Source organism: Glycine soja, chromosome 5 (assembly GCF_004193775.1).
Source record: "Glycine soja cultivar W05 chromosome 5, ASM419377v2, whole genome shotgun sequence".
NCBI classification, from domain to species: Eukaryota; Viridiplantae; Streptophyta; class Magnoliopsida; order Fabales; family Fabaceae; genus Glycine; species Glycine soja.
In genome coordinates, this window is record NC_041006.1 from 42945357 (window position 1) to 42965562 (window position 20206).

General features: G+C 33.5%; 4 protein-coding genes and 1 non-coding gene across 9 annotated transcripts; 1 reads left to right on the forward strand and 4 right to left on the reverse strand.

The window, feature by feature from the left end:
- Positions 1-607: 607 nt before the first annotated feature.
- On the reverse strand, positions 608-4788 carry LOC114413604 (actin-related protein 4-like). 4 transcript variants are annotated; one of them, XR_003666948.1, is made up of 10 exons: positions 4471-4788; positions 4258-4395; positions 4106-4179; positions 3651-3740; positions 3475-3535; positions 3161-3210; positions 2847-2901; positions 1539-1590; positions 1243-1311; positions 608-1146 (listed from the first exon to the last, which is right to left on the reverse strand). XR_003666948.1 is itself a non-coding variant. In XM_028378091.1 (10 exons), exons 3-10 carry the CDS (start codon positions 4372-4374, stop codon positions 1141-1143), a joined length of 522 nt encoding a protein of 173 aa, XP_028233892.1. In that variant the 5' UTR covers positions 4375-4395; positions 4471-4562; positions 4629-4788; the 3' UTR covers positions 608-1140. The 4 variants fall into 4 exon arrangements, 3 of the variants coding, with proteins under 3 accessions (XP_028233892.1, XP_028233893.1, XP_028233891.1); XM_028378091.1 differs by lacking the exon at positions 1539-1590 and having other exon boundaries at positions 4471-4562; positions 4629-4788; XM_028378092.1 differs by lacking the exon at positions 1539-1590 and having other exon boundaries at positions 4258-4341.
- A 1479-nt stretch (positions 4789-6267) lies between these two features.
- On the reverse strand, positions 6268-9254 carry LOC114413605 (peptidyl-tRNA hydrolase, mitochondrial-like). Its single transcript, XM_028378093.1, has 8 exons — positions 8899-9254; positions 8720-8804; positions 8245-8312; positions 7864-7914; positions 7684-7757; positions 7208-7266; positions 7046-7122; positions 6268-6943 (listed from the first exon to the last, which is right to left on the reverse strand). Exons 1-8 carry the CDS (start codon positions 9148-9150, stop codon positions 6830-6832), a joined length of 780 nt encoding a protein of 259 aa, XP_028233894.1. The 5' UTR covers positions 9151-9254; the 3' UTR covers positions 6268-6829.
- Positions 9255-9288: 34 nt separating this feature from the next.
- TRNAD-GUC lies at positions 9289-9360 on the reverse strand. Its single transcript has one exon. It is a non-coding gene; the product is annotated as a tRNA-Asp (tRNA).
- Positions 9361-10666: 1306 nt separating this feature from the next.
- On the reverse strand, positions 10667-16421 carry LOC114413608 (DENN domain and WD repeat-containing protein SCD1-like). Of its 2 annotated transcripts, XM_028378096.1 has the most exons (14): positions 16307-16421; positions 14760-15066; positions 14503-14560; positions 14334-14417; positions 13774-14035; positions 13481-13680; positions 13312-13376; positions 13099-13222; positions 12794-12975; positions 12623-12694; positions 12380-12540; positions 12202-12243; positions 11629-11837; positions 10671-11038 (listed from the first exon to the last, which is right to left on the reverse strand). In XM_028378096.1, exons 3-14 carry the CDS (start codon positions 14503-14505, stop codon positions 10943-10945), a joined length of 1500 nt encoding a protein of 499 aa, XP_028233897.1. In that variant the 5' UTR covers positions 14506-14560; positions 14760-15066; positions 16307-16421; the 3' UTR covers positions 10671-10942. The 2 variants fall into 2 exon arrangements, with proteins under 2 accessions (XP_028233896.1, XP_028233897.1); XM_028378095.1 differs by lacking the exon at positions 16307-16421 and having other exon boundaries at positions 10667-11038; positions 14760-15205.
- Positions 16331-19166, forward strand: LOC114413606 (cytochrome P450 CYP736A12-like). The gene is made up of 2 exons (XM_028378094.1): positions 16331-17060; positions 18137-19166. The coding sequence occupies exons 1-2, from the start codon at positions 16365-16367 to the stop codon at positions 18989-18991; spliced, it is 1551 nt and encodes a 516-aa protein (XP_028233895.1). The 5' UTR covers positions 16331-16364; the 3' UTR covers positions 18992-19166.
- Positions 19167-20206: the final 1040 nt, after the last annotated feature.

Consider the following 20206-nt stretch of genomic DNA (forward strand, 5'->3'; position numbering starts at 1 on the left):
CTTTTTTTACGCTAAGTATCGTATTTATATAATGGTATAAGTAACAAGAGAGACAAGTAAAAATGTCACAGATACATATGATATGAAATTGTTATAACAAAAATAACGTAATTATTGGAGAATTTAACGTGAAAGGATCACATTGCATATGATTTAATAATAATTCCTCTCCTCCAATCTTCCTACTACTAGGTGCGTTTTCTGACTTTCCTTCCTCTAGTTTGCAGGATAATTCCAACTTTAATTACATTCGATTTTCCGACTTGAATCGTTGAATTAAAATTGATATATCTTTCTTTTCATTCTCCCAGTGCGTATATGTTTGATTACTATATTCAAAAGAGTTTCTAGTTTGATTATTCCTCTTTATTTTCCTTTTCTTTTTATTCATATTTTTTACTTTCATTTTCTTTCTCACTGTTTTCTTCTCTCGTGGCAAACAAAAGATGTATTTTTGTAATCAAGCCACCATTTTTATTATGTTTTTCAATTTATTAAAAAATAAATATCATACCAAATTACAATGCCATGAAATTAATTTTTTTATTCTTTTTCTGAAATGTTTTAATTTAGTACAACACAAATCGAATCATTAATCTACGCCTTTTCACGCTGTAACTTGTAACATATACATTTGCCTCAACCAAATTAAGGTACAACGTCATTTAGCTTAGTTAAAGTGTCACTAATGCCTCGAGCATTAACTGTATTGGCATCAATAAGCACAATGGGGTGCAGCAACGGCAATAGCTAGCTATCCACTATACAGACTTCAACAGGAATTTAACTTAGACTTCATTACACTATATGGGAGGGGGATGCAGTCATGCAATGTGATGCAGAAAAAGAAAATGAGCTTGTGCCAGTTACAGTATAGTTATAATGTTACATCAACCTCGACAGCAGATAAATAAGCTGTCAATATCAATCTAGACAATAGTTATAACCGCCTAGTAAAACACTGAAGAGAATAGCATGAATTCGAAACAGGTCATTGATGACAAGGGCACTAATTTAGTGCTCAACATTGGACTTCCTGAAACTGCCGGGCTCCCAATAATGGTAAGAAAATAAACACGTATTCACATCCGTTAGAAAACTCAAGGGCACTTTCTTTGGATATAAGAAGCACCTTGCTCTTCATACCTATTCATAGCACAGTGAAATAGCTTTGTGTTAAAAAATTCATTAAGGTGAATGAACTTGAATAACTGAGTTTTTTTGCAATGAATTAGCACTTACTCGGACTTGGAGAACCACATCTACTGGAAGGAGCCAAGAGAAGCCAGTATACTCCCCCTTATCCAAACACTGCATAGAGTTACCACCATGATTAAGAGGGCACTATCTCCTTGATGTATAAACAAAATCATGTAAAAATCATAATGCGTCATCTTAAGTTGCAATGCATTGGGTAAAATAAACAAAGATTGTAGATACACAGAACATAACAGAGACAAGAATGGAAGAAGATTAGAAGACCATTCAAATAATTCAACAAATCCTCAGTATTTCAATACAAGTAACGATGGACTTACTGGCCATCAGGAAGCTCGTATGGAGTCATAGGAATGTTAGAATATGCTTTCTCTGCCATGGAAAAGTAATCATAATGGATATCATGTCATGTATAGAATCTGATAATAATGAACTTCAATGTAACCAGGAAGGTAAAAACATCATTGGTGAATTTATCACAGCCTATTGTAGACATAAATAAAGACATAAGCAGACACAGGAAACTTGAATAAACCTTAATGACAAAATACAAGGCTACAAATACAATATAACACAAATACTTCTAAATTATATATCAAGGAAAGAGAATGTAAGACATCAACCACAGACATATATAGATATATTAATATTGATATGGAGTCACCCAGGAAACTAAATGGAACTTGCACACCAATGTGTCAAAGTTACCAATTTACATTAGTACTTTCCACAAATTTTATAGTTACTACTTACTCTTTATTACACAATTTAATAGTCCTTATTATAAGGCACTTTAGACATCAATCACGTAGACCAATAAAGTAATTAATTCAGTTGATTTTATTGAGTTTTTAAAAAATGTTACTCATTGTCCCAACTATGTCCTTATTAATAATCATTAACTTGTTATGGATGATGTGAAAATATAAAGGTCCAAGAGTATTATACACCACTATCAATAAAAAGTACAAATACATAGAGTATTTAATAAGGGCAACTAATGGAAAAAAGATTAAATGCTTCATAAGAATTCTAAAGTGCATTATAAAAAGGACCATCAATTCCTTTTAAACTATGTCTTATAATAAGGACCAGAAGGAGTATGTTTTGACCCAATTCTTATGTTAGGCCCAATAGAGTATTAATAGTGTTGTCTTTTAATAATAATAGATATAGATAATATGAGAGGTAGGTTCTAGAATTGAGTTTGTTAGGATTCTGTTATTACATCATGCAGCTATATATCCCTTGTATTGTTCTATGAAAAGTAGAAAATGAATGAATTCAGTTTAGATTCCTATTTCCCTTCCTCTTCCCAATTTTCTATGGAGTTCTTCCTTACTCAAAAAGGGCCCTGTATTAGAGTATGTTATATTTTTTGCAAAGAAAGATCAGATAATTTATCACATATCATATTAAATATCTTTAAGAAATATATCATTGACTTACTTGAAACCATAACCCACTAGTGATAATTTTTAATGAAGAAGCATGTTTTGGAAGAATAGTGCATACAAAGTACTAAAATTAGAGTCTCAAGATAACAAACTAAATTTAATAAGCATGCTTAAAAAATGGACCAAGTCGTCTAATGTATGATTTCTTTTTAACAGGACAGCAAGCAATACCTTTTGAAGAACATAACCATCCAGTACTGGTACATCAGTAGTTGATCCACCACCACTGAGTTTTGAAATAATGAACAAAACTACTCGTCAGAAATGTAGTATTGTAATGCGGCATTATCAATTACAATCAATAAATGAAATATTAAAAAGTAAAGTGACAACAGACATTTAGTTGCATGCTGGAAAGGAAAGGAAGACAAATGTATTGCAGTATCTACCAAACCACATTCATGAGTAGGCAATTTGGCAATTGTACTGCACATTAATATCAACACAGAACCAAACTGTTTGTCAACAACTTCAAAGACTCGTACCTATCAATAACTAATGAGGTAGCACACCCTGATGCAAAAGATGTGAGAACCTGGTGCCAAGAAATACTCCTTCATGAACTAGTTCACAAATTCATGGTTTCATGCCAACAATATAAAATACATTTTTATCACTATTTGTTTTGTTAAAAAAAATATGGACAGAGCAGTAAAGATACATTTTTATGGTTTCATGCCAACAATATAAAATACTCCTTCATGAACTAGTTCACAAATTCATGGTTTCATGCCAACAATATAAAATACATTTTTATTACAAAAAATATGGACAGAGCAGTAAAGATCATACAACTTACAGCATTCTTTGCCAAAAACAACGCTGGTACTTTATATTTTTCAAACATAAGTTCTGCTGCCCTGATGCATTTGAACCAAACTTTATTACTAAACAAACATGAAATAATATAATAGTGTATACAGCAAAAAGCCTAAAACCCAAAAACTTAAATGAGAGGGGCAGTTGGGGGTTTACTGTTGACAGAATTCTCTCTGTTCTTGAGTGTTGGAACATGGTTCGGCAAGTAGCATTGGACGCTCTTTAGGATCAACTAGGAGGCATTCCCTGAAAACTAGTGATAGTGAATAGTAGCATAAAGCATAGACAGAGATAAATAAATTAGCAGAAATTTGTAAGAGAACAAAATTTGACACAAGAATGGAAATACATACAACACGAATTTGTAAACATAAAGTGAGATTTGTATAAACATATGTCCTAACATAAACAACAGGATAGCTCAACCACATCAGTATTCTCTTTTTACTCTCTATACAATAGTTGACTAATTTTTGGGACCACTGCATATAAAAAAGAACCATCACGAGCTTCCTAAGAAGTAGGAACCTTAGCAATTGACAACCGCATATGCTATATCAAGAAAATGATGATCCTATTATAGCCAGATTAAGTAATCAGAAACAACCAACCTCAAAGCATGATCCCATATGTTGTCTACAATATTCCAGTCAACAACAACTCCATTCTTCAATGGTGACAGCACCTGATGAGCATCAAAACAAATGAGAATAGTTAAAAGCCTAAGCAAGCAGATAGATAGATAGATATTTTGAAGTGTTACCTCCATATAGTCTCTGCGGTATCCTAGTGACTGAGACCCTACATTAAGTTTGCATTTTCCCTTGTTTTTGTCAGCTCCTGAGTTCTGATCAACATCAGCAGTTCCATCAATGTCCATTTGATCAATTGCACCAACAACCTAAATAAATAAACACATGCAAAATAATAACAAAGCTATAAACAACCACTGTATGTAACAATGTATGTCACTTACAGAGGGAAAGACGGCCTTGGGAGCATCTTAGCCAGTGTAACCGGCTTTGCAAGTGTGCGAACCCAGGTCTATCACTATTGCTGATGCTTTGTCTGCCAATTACCAACAAAATAAAATTGCAATTTTGTTAGAAAAGAGAGGCCACAGTGAACACTCACCATCGCCATACATGACTAGGGGAGAGAATGTGAGTTTGAAATCCAACGAGCAGAGAAGAGAGAAGAGAACGAAACGTGCGTTGGGAAGGGGTGAAAAAGGGCTTTTTCATTTCGAGTTTCCCGTTGATGCCGCGTTTTGGGATTTCTGTTGGGCCCTTCAGATCTGTCGGAAACAATCAAACATGGCCCATGTATGAATTTAGATTAGATATGTGAAGTAAAAGTTACAAGATTTTTTTTATATGATTATGATTTTTAAAATATAATTATGCTTACGACTTTATTTAGAAAGTAGGTTTTTGAAAAAATTACAAAATTCTTATTCTAATTTTTAAAATGCTTAAATAAATATATTGAAAATTTTAAAAGTGGTTTTTTAAAAGAAAAATATTTTTTATAATAAAATCTGAAAAACACTACTTTTTCCAAAACATTTTGTTTATTAATTTTATAATCAAAGTAAATGGTTAGAATATTTGTTTTAAAATTATACTCTTCCCTTTGAGGGATGAGTTTTTTTTTCTTCCATATAAACACAAGTATTTTCCCTAGAAGAAAATATTGTTCAAATTAAGTAAAACTATGTTATAAAAAAAAATTTCCTTCTAAATATTTAATATAGTTGAACCCTTGAAACTCAAATTTGAGATCATTAATTAATTTGAAACTAATCAATTCACTCTTAGTAATTATGAGAAATGAATATGATTATACATTTTCTAAAATATAATAAAAATCTTTTAATTGTAGTCAACAATTATGAATGACTCTTTGAATAATATATTGTTTGAGTTTTTTTTTTTAATAATGAATCTCATCTATAATTTTATAGTTTTGAATAAATTTTAATCAAATGCTAGAATGACTATTATAAAATGCATGACTGTCACTCTTCTTACAAGAATAATTTCCAAAATGGTGAATTGAAAATTGAAACTACGCAATCATTAAAACAAAGAGTAACTAATTTTAGATTTCAATTAACAGTTTGAGAATAAAGGAATTTGATATTGGCATTTACTAATCTGTAGATACATTAATTTTTTTTTTTGTAAATTAGAAATAAAGTAATAATTGAAAAAATATTTTCAAGAGGGTATAGTTCATACTAGTATTTATTTAATTGTATTCTCTCTTAGTACTATTTTCTTTAATATTTTTATTCTTAATTATTATCCTAAATGCATCAAGTTCATGAACACATACTTTTAAATAAATAAATTAAACGTTGAAAAATATTTAATTCTATTATATGCTATTATTTTTTAATAACTTTTATCAATACTTTTACTCTAACAACAATAATATGATATAATTAATTTTAGGCATTCAATAATACTGGTAATGTTAGTAATATCTTATAATTGAGTGAAGTAGAAAGACTCTGCTAACCGGTACTCTTATAGCATTGCTTAAAGAACTAAAAAGAAAAAAATATTTATGGTGGAAATCATAGAAAGACAAAAAAAAGTTATCAACAACATAATTTTATATATTTCAATAAAAAAAATTCTCATTTTTTTTCCTTAAATGGCTTTGCTAGGACACTAAATTATGTGAGTTCCATTCCATGCTATATTCAGCGGATCCTACTTCGTGAGCCTAACATAAATTTCACCTAGAAATAAATAGCGTTGGAGAGAATGCTAATAGCAAATTTTATAGAAAGATAAGTAGGTATATTATACACAATAACTTTGGTTAAAAATTACAGATCGTTGAGAAAACAGCCAAAAAACTGTTATTTAGTGTACAAGAAGCCTAGCCGAGCCAAAGAATGGGGAAAGGAAATGTGATGGACAGATTCATGACATCAAGCCAGAGCAACTCTTGTATGAATACATAGTGATGAACTTCTAGTACATAGTACATGGTGATAAAGAATTAAAAACCGTCGTTGAGTGCCGTGTGAGCTATCAACTCACATTATATAATATTATAATTCAAGGTGCTGGAAGTGCTCAAAATTGATCAAACACCACAGTATGTAAACGTACGAGTACCTGAAGATTCCAGGCATCAGGTTCGAATTCATTGTGCTGAAACTGCTTTCTGAAAGAATGGATGAATACTTGCTCAAACATAGCCCTATCAAATTAAAAAACAGAGCTTTGGACGAGTTTACTCTAAGTTGTATCTCCTTGCTATACGATCCTGTTTGTTTGTACTTGCCAAAGGGATATTCTAAGGCAAGCAATTCCTCAACCTGTTTGCTCTATCTTTTTGGCACTATTAACAAATGTTGCACTTTTATCAAATCCCTCAAGCAAAAGAATCCGCACAGCTTCTAATCCATCTTGTAATGTAAAATTCAACTGAAAGACATTTTTATCAACATTTAGAACTTCCATGTGCCGAGGGCCAGTTTGTCAGTTTGCACCTTTAAAAAATTAAAGAAAAAAAAAACAGATACATACCTCTTCCCTTTCATGTTTAGTGAAGGTGCGAAGAACAAAAGCTACAGGGTCCATTTTCCCAGGAGGTCGTCCAATGCCTAATCAGCAATAAAATGACAAATAGTATTATAAATTATTGTAATATGAATGGATATTTTAGTAATGGAAATGATATGAGCGTACCAATTCTTAAACGGGGAAAACCAGAATTCCCTTTGAAGTGATTAATAACACTCTTCATTCTGCCAAATAGCAAGAAAAAGAAAAACAGTAATACTTCATTTCTCTTCTGCTTTGAAAGAAACAAGCTGAATAAATATAATATCACCCAGTGTAAATTATCATAATAAAAATAATTAGGCTCCCCAGCATTGATAAGGCATGCAAACCTACAATCCCACAACCACCAATAATCTTTTGCCTTGACAGTTGATAGGAAAGAAAATGACTGTGTAGCAAAGTATTCTTCAAGTTGAGCATTTCCCTGACTCACATTGTGGATGAGATAAAGGAAGACAAATATGGCATTTCAAATTTCAGAAATATGAAGAAACTTGCACGCCAGTGGACATGTTGATTTATAAAACTCAAATAAGGAGCCAAACCAAGTCGACATGTTTCATAGCAAAAAGAGAACACAAACAAAGAAAATTAATTACCCATTGTGACCTCCATGTCCACCCTTTGGTAGAAGCCGCAATTTAGCAAAAGGCAAATCCAAGTCGTCAAAGATCTGAAAAGAAAATTATTAATTGAATACTCAAGCAAATCATCCTTCTACTTTTCTTTCGTCACTTGCAAATATAAAGAACAAAGTAGTCATAGCATAGATATTATACCACAAGTACTTGCTTCAGTGGAATCTTGTAATATGAAACTATGGCCCCAACCTTCAAAATAGATTCAAACGCCAGCCAATCATAATCAAAATAAAATATTTATTATGGTAGATTCTTGGGAAGTGAATATACAACATGGAATATAGATATGTTATGACGAGGACATGGACATGGAGACATAGTAGATTTAAGAAAAAAAAAAATCATTGTATACATGACTATAATACACCATTAAAAATTAGTACAAACTTAACATAAAGGCATGAATCTTTAAATCAAAAAAAAGAATTGATGTCATAAGAATAAACATGAGTCATTATAGATACAATAAAATACTATTGCTTACATAAGATTTGAATATTATCCAGATAGCAGACTTACAGATTCACCACTTGAATTCATATAAGTCTGTGGTTTTGCAAGTATGACTGGTACATCACCTATAAAACCTGCAATTGGAAAACAATTTGTCATAAATGGGAACATACAAAAAACTTAAATTTTATCTTTTTGCTTTTATCACCAACACTCTGAAACCTGAACTGAAATTATGTGGAACAGTGGCTGTATGCAATATTTTAATTATTTATGTGAAAGCCATAACATGGCCAAAACATTAATTAGAACAATGACAGATTCAGGTCTGGCATGAAACTTCTTTCAGACTTATCAACAATAACAGAAACCTTATCCCAATAGGTAAGGTGGACTACCTGAGTCAAACAATGCCTTTGGGGTTTAGTTAAAAAAACAAATTTGGGGGATATTATTCACCATGAAATCCCTCTTTAAAATTTCATCCCAAATTAACTAGACAGAAATATTAGAGAAAGGGTTTTGTCTAATCTAATATAACCTTTTCCAAATAAGGATTTGAAGGAAACAGTGGTCATAGATATCCCTTCAGCTTCAGCTATGGTATCAACCATCTCAAAGCCCACCTGAAAAATATAAAAGAAGGTCAGATAGATGACCATCTCATAGATATCTCTTCAGCTTCAGCTACTAATTAAATTTAAATAGTGAGTGACATACATTGTGGCGGGTGGCAGCGTACTTTTTGCCTGGATTGCCGAGGCCAACAATTAACCAAGGTGAAGCTTCCTTCTTCATCTCTTTCGACTCTGACGTTGATAAGGAGGCTGAAGAAGAAGGAGAAGAACAACTTTGAATGGTCATAATGCGTGGCGAAAAAGAAGAAGAACAGAGAGAGGTAAAAGGCCTTGAAAAGCGCCACCCGAGGAAGGGCAATTTCATTGATGAAACCCAACAACCACAAATGTTCATCTTTTCAAACCCTAGAACGAAGAATCGAGGAAGCTATGTTATGCTTGGGGAGGAAGGGAAGAAGGAATCGCTGCGGAATGGATAGCGAAATAGTCAAAAGAGATAAATATTATTAAAAAAACAAGGAATAAAAAAATACGCCGTTGCCGGGGATCGAACCCGGGTCACCCGCGTGACAGGCGGGAATACTTACCACTATACTACAACGACTTATTGATTATAACATTCAATAAATTATTTTAATTATTAATGATTTTGCATTATAATTAACTTGGAATTGAAACACATAATATTTCAACCGTAATGTTAATCGGCATAATATTTTTATGTATTACATGATTTCTTTTTGATATTATATATTCGGTACAATTTATTTTTTATTTATTGTTATAAAATTATTTCGTTATTCTTCATATTTGTTATATCCATATTTTTATAGTTTTCTTTATTTCTTTTCATTGTGGTACTATTTTACTTTTCATATAACATTTTTTATTAACTTTTAAAAAGTTACACAAATTTTTATATTTTAGTTGAAACAATTTACGATAATATCAAATAGCTATTTTTTTTATCAGTTAGGTACTATTTATCACTCTTCCTTTTATATAGAAACATTTCTTTTACGTAATTCATATTCCATAAATATATAGAAAAAGTTACGGGATATAGGTGAACATGATTTGCATTATAGGCAATGGTGACATAATCAAATGCTATCGGTAATATTGAAATAAAATAAACAAAAGAATAAAGCATAATTCATGCGTATAAAAATGAAAAACGTTATCTTAATAAGGCATCAAAGCTAACATTTCTTAAAAAAAAGAAGAAGCTAACCTTTTAAGAAAAGAAAAATTGCAAGTAATAAAAAAAGGCATGTAATATTATCAAATTTGAAAATATAGTGCTCATTTCACTATCACTTATATACATATATATATATTTTGATAACTTTGGAACAAATTAGTATTTTGCAGGTTAATAGTAATGCATAGGACTTATTATTTTAAATTGTCTGTTGAACTAAACTAATAATAAGGATATGTAATATAGTGGTACGTATTTTTACCTGTCACGCAGGTAACTTGGGTTCGACCTCTAGCAACAGCGACTGGCGGTTTTGTTTTGTTGCATATTATCTATTTCTTTTCTTGACACTTCATTTTAGGATTTTGCGCATTTTAGGGTTTATCTTTTATGCTCGTGTTTATTCCCCAAAAACGTGGCCTTGGCATCAAAATTTAAAACGCAGGAATCACGTTCGCCTAAGTCCTTTTATAATATTTACTGGTAAATGGTTTCAATTAAAGAATTAACACTTTAATATACACCTCTTATTAGATGAATCAAACTTGTGCATTGTGACACTTTCATGCTTTGAAGTAGCGAGGAAGAAGATCGAGAAAAGGACCATAAGAAGTTCAGGAAATTTGTTTTATCATTTTTCCAATTTATCAAGCATACCGAGAATCTTGATATGTGGAAGTAAACATAACGGTCATTGCAACATCAATTGAGGCTTTAATGGTAGACATTAAATCTAAATCTATCCACACACTAACAAAACTTGTTCTTCGTAGCAGTCTGTACATTCAGGATACAGAAACCTCTAACCACAAAATTACAATTGTTCACAAGTTGGACTCATCAGACATATCTTGCACATTATATACTATAAGGGAAATAAAACAAAAAATATTGGAGAACCCCCCTGTTCATTAAGTACCTTGTTTTTCACCTATAAAATTGTTAGAATTTACAAACGTGAACATGCATTTAACGATCAAGCTCAAATATTAATAGTTGCATCCCACAGCCTTAGAAGCCCATTGCGACCACCGCTGCATATCCTTTTCCTTTCCAAGTCTGAAGCAACACATCTAACCTGGATGTCATAATACGGCCAAAATCAACCCAGGAAAACAACCAATAACAAATGGACATAACAACAGGCATAAAATAACATTCTCCAGCCATGTATGCACCGTTAGCTGGCAAAAAAGTGTTATCAAGTAACTGATGCCTATTCAAATAATCAGTAATAGTTTACAGTAAGCCATAATTTCATAAAGAAAAGAAAAGAAAAATTAAATTTAAGCCAGAAGAAATTGAAAGATATTTAATTATTTAATATCAGTACTGAATAGTTATTATCTTAAAGAAAAAGAAGAAAAAAAATTAGCTTACGTAGGCAAGTTCTCCAAAACTAATTATTTGTATCAAATATTAATAACACCCCAAAAAATAACAGGAACTGTAGTTAAGATACTGTGATAGTAGTTACATGAAGGAAATTTGTGCATGAGCCAGGCAATAAAGTTTATCTGGGAGGCAAAAAATATCATAACAGAACAATTATCTTGAAAATTCACCAGAAAAAACAGAACTTAATCTTGAACAATAACTATTTTAGGGGCATGAGGGAGCAATATATACATGGAATTATATGAACAAAAGAGGCAATAAACTACATACCATAGCAACTGTTTTCTGTGGTGTTCTGTAAAGCTGCCAACCAGCCATCTTGGACCCAGTGCCAGAAAAACCACCAAGTCTTTCTTGGGGCCGGTGAAAGAGTGACAAAGAATTATCAGCTGCTCCAATGCCTAACCAGTGCTCCCCAGCATTGATAGATAATATGGCAGCATTGTGAATTGTTACATTTTTTGCACAATGTATACCTCCTGCACAGCCAATGAGTATGTTACCAGGTGATCTCGAATGCCTTGTGACTTTGCAGAGAAGAATTGCATGGGCATAACACCAATTCTAAAACATTCTAGCTTATCACATATAAACTTATGCATTTCTTATAAAATTGATTTGCTTTAATTTGCGCTAAGATTAAGACACTGTATAGGTGGAGTAGAAATACAACAGATAGTATTATACAATGAGACATTTAGTTTAATGAATAACAGCAGGGTAAGCTACACTAGGGAAAATTCTTTAACATATTGCGACCTTATAGTTTGTATTTTACCCAAATCAAACAGAAGCAAAATGTCAAGAATGAAAATATATGCAACAATGAAGGGACTGCCATACCATCATCATTTTCCCAAAAACGTAGCAGGCCATCAGTGGACCCTGGAATGGAAATTTAACATTTTAGTAAGCACTGGATATAAAAAGCACGGCGGAAATTTCTCTTCAAGCAAGTCCAAGAACCAACAAAATAAAACATATCAAATGGCAGCATAGCAAAAAATTGGAGATGAAGCACCTGTAATTATTCCTCTATCTAAAGAAGAATACTCAACACATAATATTGGTCCAGCATGGCATGCTAAGACAGTATCACATGTTCCTCGAGAAACAGACGATACTCTTGCCGTCCAATCATCACTACCAGTAATCACAGTGTCACCAACCATTCTTATGGACCTGCATTTTGTTTTTGTATATGATCATGTATTATTTGTTTACATTTGTAAATGAGTAAGAATGCATGTTTTTCCTTGTTTACCGTATCCATTGTGTATGTCCTGAAAGTTTATGCATCTGCCTACTAGCACGGATATCCCATATGTTAGCAACCCTGTGGTACAAGCAGCAGGTTAGACATTAGATAAATAATGTATGACAAATATCTAAATCACATGAGGAAAACTCAGTCTCAATTTTTTTTTTAACATACACATCTCTTCCAGCAGCAGCCAAGACTCCCACATTGTCATCATATTCCATGCATAGAACAGCACTAGAGCAACGACCAACAGTTGCAACACATCTATCTGTTCTTACATCCCACATCTTCACAGTGCCATCATGGGATGCAGTTAACACACGCTCCCCAGAAAGCATGCGCACACAGCTGACCTACATGGTTGGTTGGCTGTCTGAATTAAGTTTCAATTATCCTTTCTGTATATTTGTAATGAATTTACAACACCTATACTATTTATAGTAGAACAAACCAAATATTTTTAAAGTAAAAAATACCGGTCCATCATGGCCTTTAAGCTCTTCTAGAAGTTGAGTTGTTTGCTTATCCCACACCAAAACAGACTGATCATCAGATCCTGACACCACCTTCCCCCTATCTGAACTTATGGCACGGATGGTTCTACATTTAAAGACAGAAGCAAGGTTACACATTACTTATTCAAAGATGTTGAAAACCATACAGGAAATTTGATGAGTGAGAGGAAGAACCTAGTATGCCCTTTTAAAGTTGCCCTGAGTTCAGAACCACGAAGACTAGGATCCCAGATCTTAACCTGCATATTTGCACATGAACAGCATATCACCTCATTCTGGGTACCAGAAGGCAATGAAACAACTCAGTACCAGGTAATTCCATATGATAGATATTGAAACTTACTGAGCAGTCTGTGCTTCCACTAATAAAGAAACCAGCATCTTCACGATCACCGACCAAATCCCACACTTCTCTTTTTGTAACACAATGGAGAGCAGTAATGGCACCATTATGACCCCTAAGTATGCGAACATTGGTATGAAGCTTTTTCTGGCCACCACTTGACAGATCTTGTTTGCGAGGACTCCCATTCTCATTTGTAGCTAGAATTATAAAGAAGTAGAACAAAGTGATTTGACAGTTTATTGAAGAATCAAAACTTAATGATACTGGCAGTTCATTCAAGAACTAAGTACCTGAGTTTCCTCCATCAGACGTCCATCTATGAACGTGACTAAATGAGCTGGATCTAGTTGTTTTATTTCGGCTGAACATACTCTGCAACCAGTTTCTACCAACACCAGTTGCCTCAGAGGGTTGCTGGTTCTCATCTTTGGTATCTTTAGAATGCGGGGATGGCAGTGCAAGTAATAACACAGACTGTGCCTTCATTGAGGTGATTCCCCAGTATCCATTGCGTAATTGCTGGATATGAGACAAGAACCCTCTGATCTTTATCTGAATCAATCACATGAGGAATGATTCAGCAATAATTCATTATGTGAGCCCAAATTTTCAATCACATAGAATCAAGACAAATATTTAAACTAATACATAACTATATATTGCATAAACAAAGGAGCATTCACAAGAGAGAGAACTCGTATGATTGTTATAGTGGCCACTGACCATTAACACTGACTATACAATAAAAAAATGTAGCACTCTGGATGATTTATTGCAGAGACCAAAATTATAGTGTCTCATAATTTTCATGACTAGGATTTTTCCAGAGACAAAAATAGCATTAACTTACAAATTGCTTGGATCCGATGCTATTCCTCTCTGCAATTGTTTCAATCATGTACCAAGCATCATTATCAGGAAGTCCCAGCCCAGCCTTCATGCAGGCAAAGTATTAAAAACACAAAAAGATACAACTTGACTTCAATGCAATTCAAGCACATGAATAGCCAAAACAATACCATGTGTGATGCCAACACAACAAGCTGAGCTGTCACCAAAGATGCATAGTTGGCAGACCTGGTAAAAAAATGCAAATCCATAAACAAGTTGGAAATATGTAATTATTATTATAGTAATATTGCAAGTTGGTCAGATAACATTGTCATAATTATGTAACTGTATATTCTTGTAATTGTTCTTATATTTGTGACACCTAGGGATGGTAAAAAAATCCGTATACGCAGGTAAAATCTGCCATGAATATCTAAATGGGTACCTGCATGTAATTTAAACAGGTTTGTTGTATGTCCATGGGAAGGCAACATTTATGAGGGCCATGGTACCCTTTGTTTCCGTCCATGGTTCGAATCTCTGGTCCGATCCCGCACACCACGAAGTACTCGAAGATTGGAGACATTTCTTCTGGCGATGGCGATGGCGAATCGAAGAGATGTTGCGATCTTTTCTGATTTCTTCCCCTTTCCCCTCTCCGAAACCCGAGAGAGAAGGGGTGCTCCGAGATCTGGCTGCGATTGGTAAATTTGAATGTGAATGTGAATTTGTTCCACTTTTAACTTGGATTTCTGAAATGAGGGAGTTTGTTTTGTTAGTTCTGATTTTTGTAGTCAAATGCAAACCAGGTGCTCAGGCGCTAAGAATGTATTTTTCTTCCGGTTCAGGGATTCATTGGGTAAACAAAGAAAACAGAGCCAGAGAAGTTAAAAACATGAAATGAAAATTGTTCCTATGTAATGTACCCAGACATAAAATAAAATAAACATTAAACTTCAAGTCATAGTTAATGGTTATGTATGTTACTGAAACGATTTTTGTGAAACTTGAAATATTGTCATATTTATTTTTACGAAAGAGTTAAGATGAGAGAAAAATACTAACTTAATATTAATTATTTTCTTTAAAGGATTAATTTATCTTTTATTATACAGAGAAAAAAAATAATATACAATAACTGTACATGGTTATAGGAATTATTATAAAAGTGTGAGTCACCCATGCATATGCACGAGCAAGTACTAGTTATTATAAAAGTAAATTATTCTTGTTATTGTATATCTTTTAGTGTTATTGTGTAGTTTGTAAAGCTCCACCAAAAACAACAGAACTCATTCTTCCTATTATTATCTATTTATATTTATAAGAATTAATCTAAATTAACTTTGTAATTTCATTAGAATAACTATAATGTTATATACTATATTAATAATAATAATTTGTATTGAAAAAATATTATTACTCATTAGATCTGTCCATCAAATTTAATAATCTTTTTTAAGCCTATATGGCCTAACTTATTTAACAAAAAGAAACTGTTTGAGTTGAATCTTTTTATTAAAATGATCATGTCCTAGGCCTCTAATGGACGATCCAATTTACTTTTATCCAACTATTGGTAAAACCCAAACACGACTTACTAAGACACACTTAAATAGCCGTAATTTTAATTTCCAAGCCACACATCGAATGTGGCTTCTCATGAAACTTGATGTTTGGTACCAACTTTTACATTTATATTGATGACTTCTCTAAATATACTTGAACGCAGTTTATTGCACACAATCATGATACATATCATGCATCAATATTAAATATTCATTTGGTTGGATTAATAAAATTTGTTTCTTAAAATAAATAAATAAAAACTATTAATTTTAATTAAAAATTATTTAGATAAATACATTAGAAAAACATAAAACTTTTTATTTGATTAAAATAAAGGTTTTTTTAAAAACAAACTGACTTTTAATCTCATTATTAACTCTCGTGGTGTTGGAAATTAAAATATTGCTTTAGTCAACGGTGTACCGTGATTAACAGAAGCACAAGCAATCTCTTCTTCCCAGAATCATATGATCGATCAAGCATGTATCCTTCAATCCCCCCTCTCCTCCTCCTCCTCCTTTCAACCTTCATAATTTTCATTCTCTCCATCATCTTCCTGCGTCGAAATCAGAGCAAAGATGGCCCGCCAGGTCCACCGGCCTTGCCGGTGATCGGTAACCTGCACATGCTGGGGAAGCTCCCACACCGCACCCTGGAGGCCTTGGCCCATCGATACGGACCCATCATGTCCCTACGCCTCGGACAGGTCCCACACGTGGTGGTCTCCTCCTCAGAGGCCGCAGAAGACTTTCTCAAAGCACACGACGCCGTTTTCGCGAGCCGTCCAAGGCTCGAAGCCTCCAAGTACTTCGGCTACGGCTCCAAGGGCTTGGCGTTCTCGGAGTATGGTCCCTACTGGCGATACATGAGGAAAGTGTGCACGCTCCGGCTTCTGACCGCCTCAAAGGTGGACTCCTTCGCGCCCTTGAGGAAGAGGGAGCTGGAGCTGGCCGTGAAGTCGCTCCAAGAATCCGCCGCAGCGAAAGAAGGCGAGGTCGTTGTGGATCTTAGCGAGGTGGTGCACAACGTTGTGGAGGAAATTGTGTACAAGATGGTGTTGGGGAGTAGCAAGCATGACGAGTTTGATTTGAAGGGGTTGATTCAGAATGCAATGAATCTTACTGGCGCGTTTAATCTATCAGATTATGTGCCTTGGCTTCGAGCTTTCGATCTTCAGGTATATAAATAACCCAACCACACTTGCGTTGCAATTAATATCTTTTCTGCCGTAAGTTACTGGCATGGCAAATAGACCTTTTCACAAAGTTGGAATCAATTTATTCCCATTACTTCTTTCATTTAACTGTTGGAAGTGTACAAGTTTCGAGAAATTATTCAAACAAAGCCTAGGTCCACTCAGTCAAGTGTAGCTGTGTAGGTTTTGTAATTTCTCCTATAGCATGAAATTAAGTTCAAAAAGATTTCACCCCTAAGCCTTTATTAACTACGTTCAAGGTATATTAAAATATCTCCCTAGATACTAGGGTCATATTTTCTAATATACTCTCTCTTTTGGTTAAAATTTTTGAAAATGCTTCTCCCACCTTATTTAACATGATTTTGTAATTTTGAATATATTATATTCTACTACTTTCATTCTTATATATAAGACATTTTCGATTAATTTAAATATTTTAATAAAAGTAGTTAATTTTATTAATCATATTTAAATTTATCAATAATTTATACTACTCTTTTAAAATTATCCTTTATTTCTCTCTCTACTTAATTATTTCTCACCTAATTAATTAATGTGTCTTCTTTTATTCTTCATTTCTAATAAGAGAAGATGTAATTAATTAAGAATATTATAGGAAATAAATAATTAATACACCAAACAAAAAGAAAATCTTATAAAACGAGACAAGTAAAAAAAGGTAGGAAGAGATGAAGGTAGTAACTTCTAAAATATCTACCCACTCAAACTGATATACCTTGAAACAATTTAATGTCTATTGAACTCTCAGTTTAGCATTTGAATTTGATTCACAAAATTGTCACTTTGGTCCCTAACTATGGAAAACATTACTCACTTTAATCTTCTTTTCTACCGCCAAACAACCATAGAAAAGGAAGTGGAAAAAGATTTAAATGAATGAATTTTGACAAGTTTGGAACTAAAGTGATGATGGGAGATTAGATGCAGGACTTGAGCGAGTTGCTCTTTGCAAGGGAGCTGCTTGTCCTGAATTTGAGCATGAAAATTCATTGTTATTTTCAATCTCTATAAGTAATTTAACTTGTAACTGTCAGGGATTAAATCGAAGTTACAAGAGAATTAGTAAAGCACTTGACGAAGTTATGGAAAAGATAATCAAGGAGCACGAACACGGTTCAGATGTACAAAATGAACAGCACCATAGACATAGGGACTTCATAGACATATTACTCTCGCTGATGCACCAGCCTATCGATCCCTATGATGAACAAAATCACATCATTGATAAAACTAACATTAAAGCTATACTCTTGGATATGATTGCTGGGGCATTTGAAACTTCTGCAACTGTTGTAGAGTGGACATTTTCCGAGCTCCTAAGGCATCCAAGAGTGATGAAAAACCTTCAAGATGAGCTGGATAATGTGGTTGGGAGGGACAAAATGGTGGAGGAAAATGATTTGGCAAAGTTAAGTTACTTGGATATTGTGATCAAGGAGACCTTGAGATTATACCCTCCTGGACCATTAGTCCCCCGAGAGTCAACAGAGGATGCTATGGTTCAGGGTTATTTCTTAAAGAAAAAATCAAGAATCATCATAAACATATGGGCAATGGGAAGAGATTCCAAGATATGGTCTGATAATGCTGAAGTATTTTATCCAGAGAGATTCATCAATAAAAATTTAGACTTTCGAGGACTTGACCTCCAATATATACCATTTGGTTTTGGTCGAAGGGGATGCCCTGGAATACACTTAGGCTTAGCAACAGTTAAAATTGTTGTCGCTCAATTAGTACATTGCTTTAGTTGGGAACTTCCAGGAGGTATGACCCCAGGTGAGTTGGACATGAGTGAGAAGTTTGGCCTCTCAATACCGAGAGTCAAGCACTTGATTGCTGTGCCCAAGTATCGTCTTTTCAGGGAAGCTTGTAATGAATCAAAATGATTTTAGTTTGAGGTAAAACATGATATGGTTCCAAACTATAATTTAGTTGTCCTACTTTTCTCTTTCATAACTTTTTCGACAACTCTATATAATCTACTTGTAAAATATATTATTGTCGCACAAAATATATATGGGTGAAATATACTGCTTCTTGAGGCTTCTGCCACCGTGAAAACCCCACTTTCATCGCTGCTACTGTATAATTGAACGTTTTCCTGCCAAGTTTTGGTTAGTGATTCTACATGCTTTCTACTTTTGGATTCATTTTGTGCATTTTCTACTTTTGCATCTGAGCTGTTTGAATGCGTGAATCTGGTTGATATTCACTGCTTTTGTGAGTTCATCCTCGATTTAATTTTTAACAATGTCCGTGTTCCAGTACTCGTTTGGTTACTGATTACAATTCCTACATATTTTCATGCCCTGATGATTTTCCCAGCCCTGAATTTCTTCGTCCTCTCTCTCAAATTATTACTCGTGTTCCAGTATTGCTTCTTTACTCATTTACACTGATTCGCTAAATAATTCTCTAGGAAAATAGTGGACTGAGCTGAGCTTGGATTATGATTTAGCAGACTTGGATGCTGATTGAAATGCCATCCATTGTTCAACAGTTTTTGCCTTTGTCTTCTGTTTTTGCTTTTGGTGGTTAGAGGCATCTTCATTTTGTTTATATCTTTCTCATTTAGTGAAGGCATTCTAAAGAGCAGACAACAACTAGTAATATTTGAAATCTCACAATCTTGACAGTCACAAATAATTGACACATATTTCAGCCATGGCAGTTCGGAGAAAGTTCTTCGCGAATTAGTACATATGTCTCCCTTCCTTTTGTAAATGAATTTAGGAGCTCATGGTTTTCTAAATCTAAATGCATGGGTCATTCTACAATTTTTATTAGTCAGAGTTAAAATCTCCTCCAAAAACACAGCCCTCGCCATACTCTGTACTTTCTCCGCAACCTTGTGAAGCCAAGCCGTAGGTTGCAATGCTTGATATCAGCCTCTGAAACAAGATAAACAGATTAAGTACACTTTTTATTTTTTTGAAAATAATTTCGCTTTTTTTTTCTTCTTTTACGACCACTAGGCCATCTATATCTACACACACAAGATTTTAATATGCCACACACATTTTATAACATTTCTCAACATTTTAATAATTATTATTATTATGATTAATAATGATAATCATGTATTATTGCTATTATTTTCA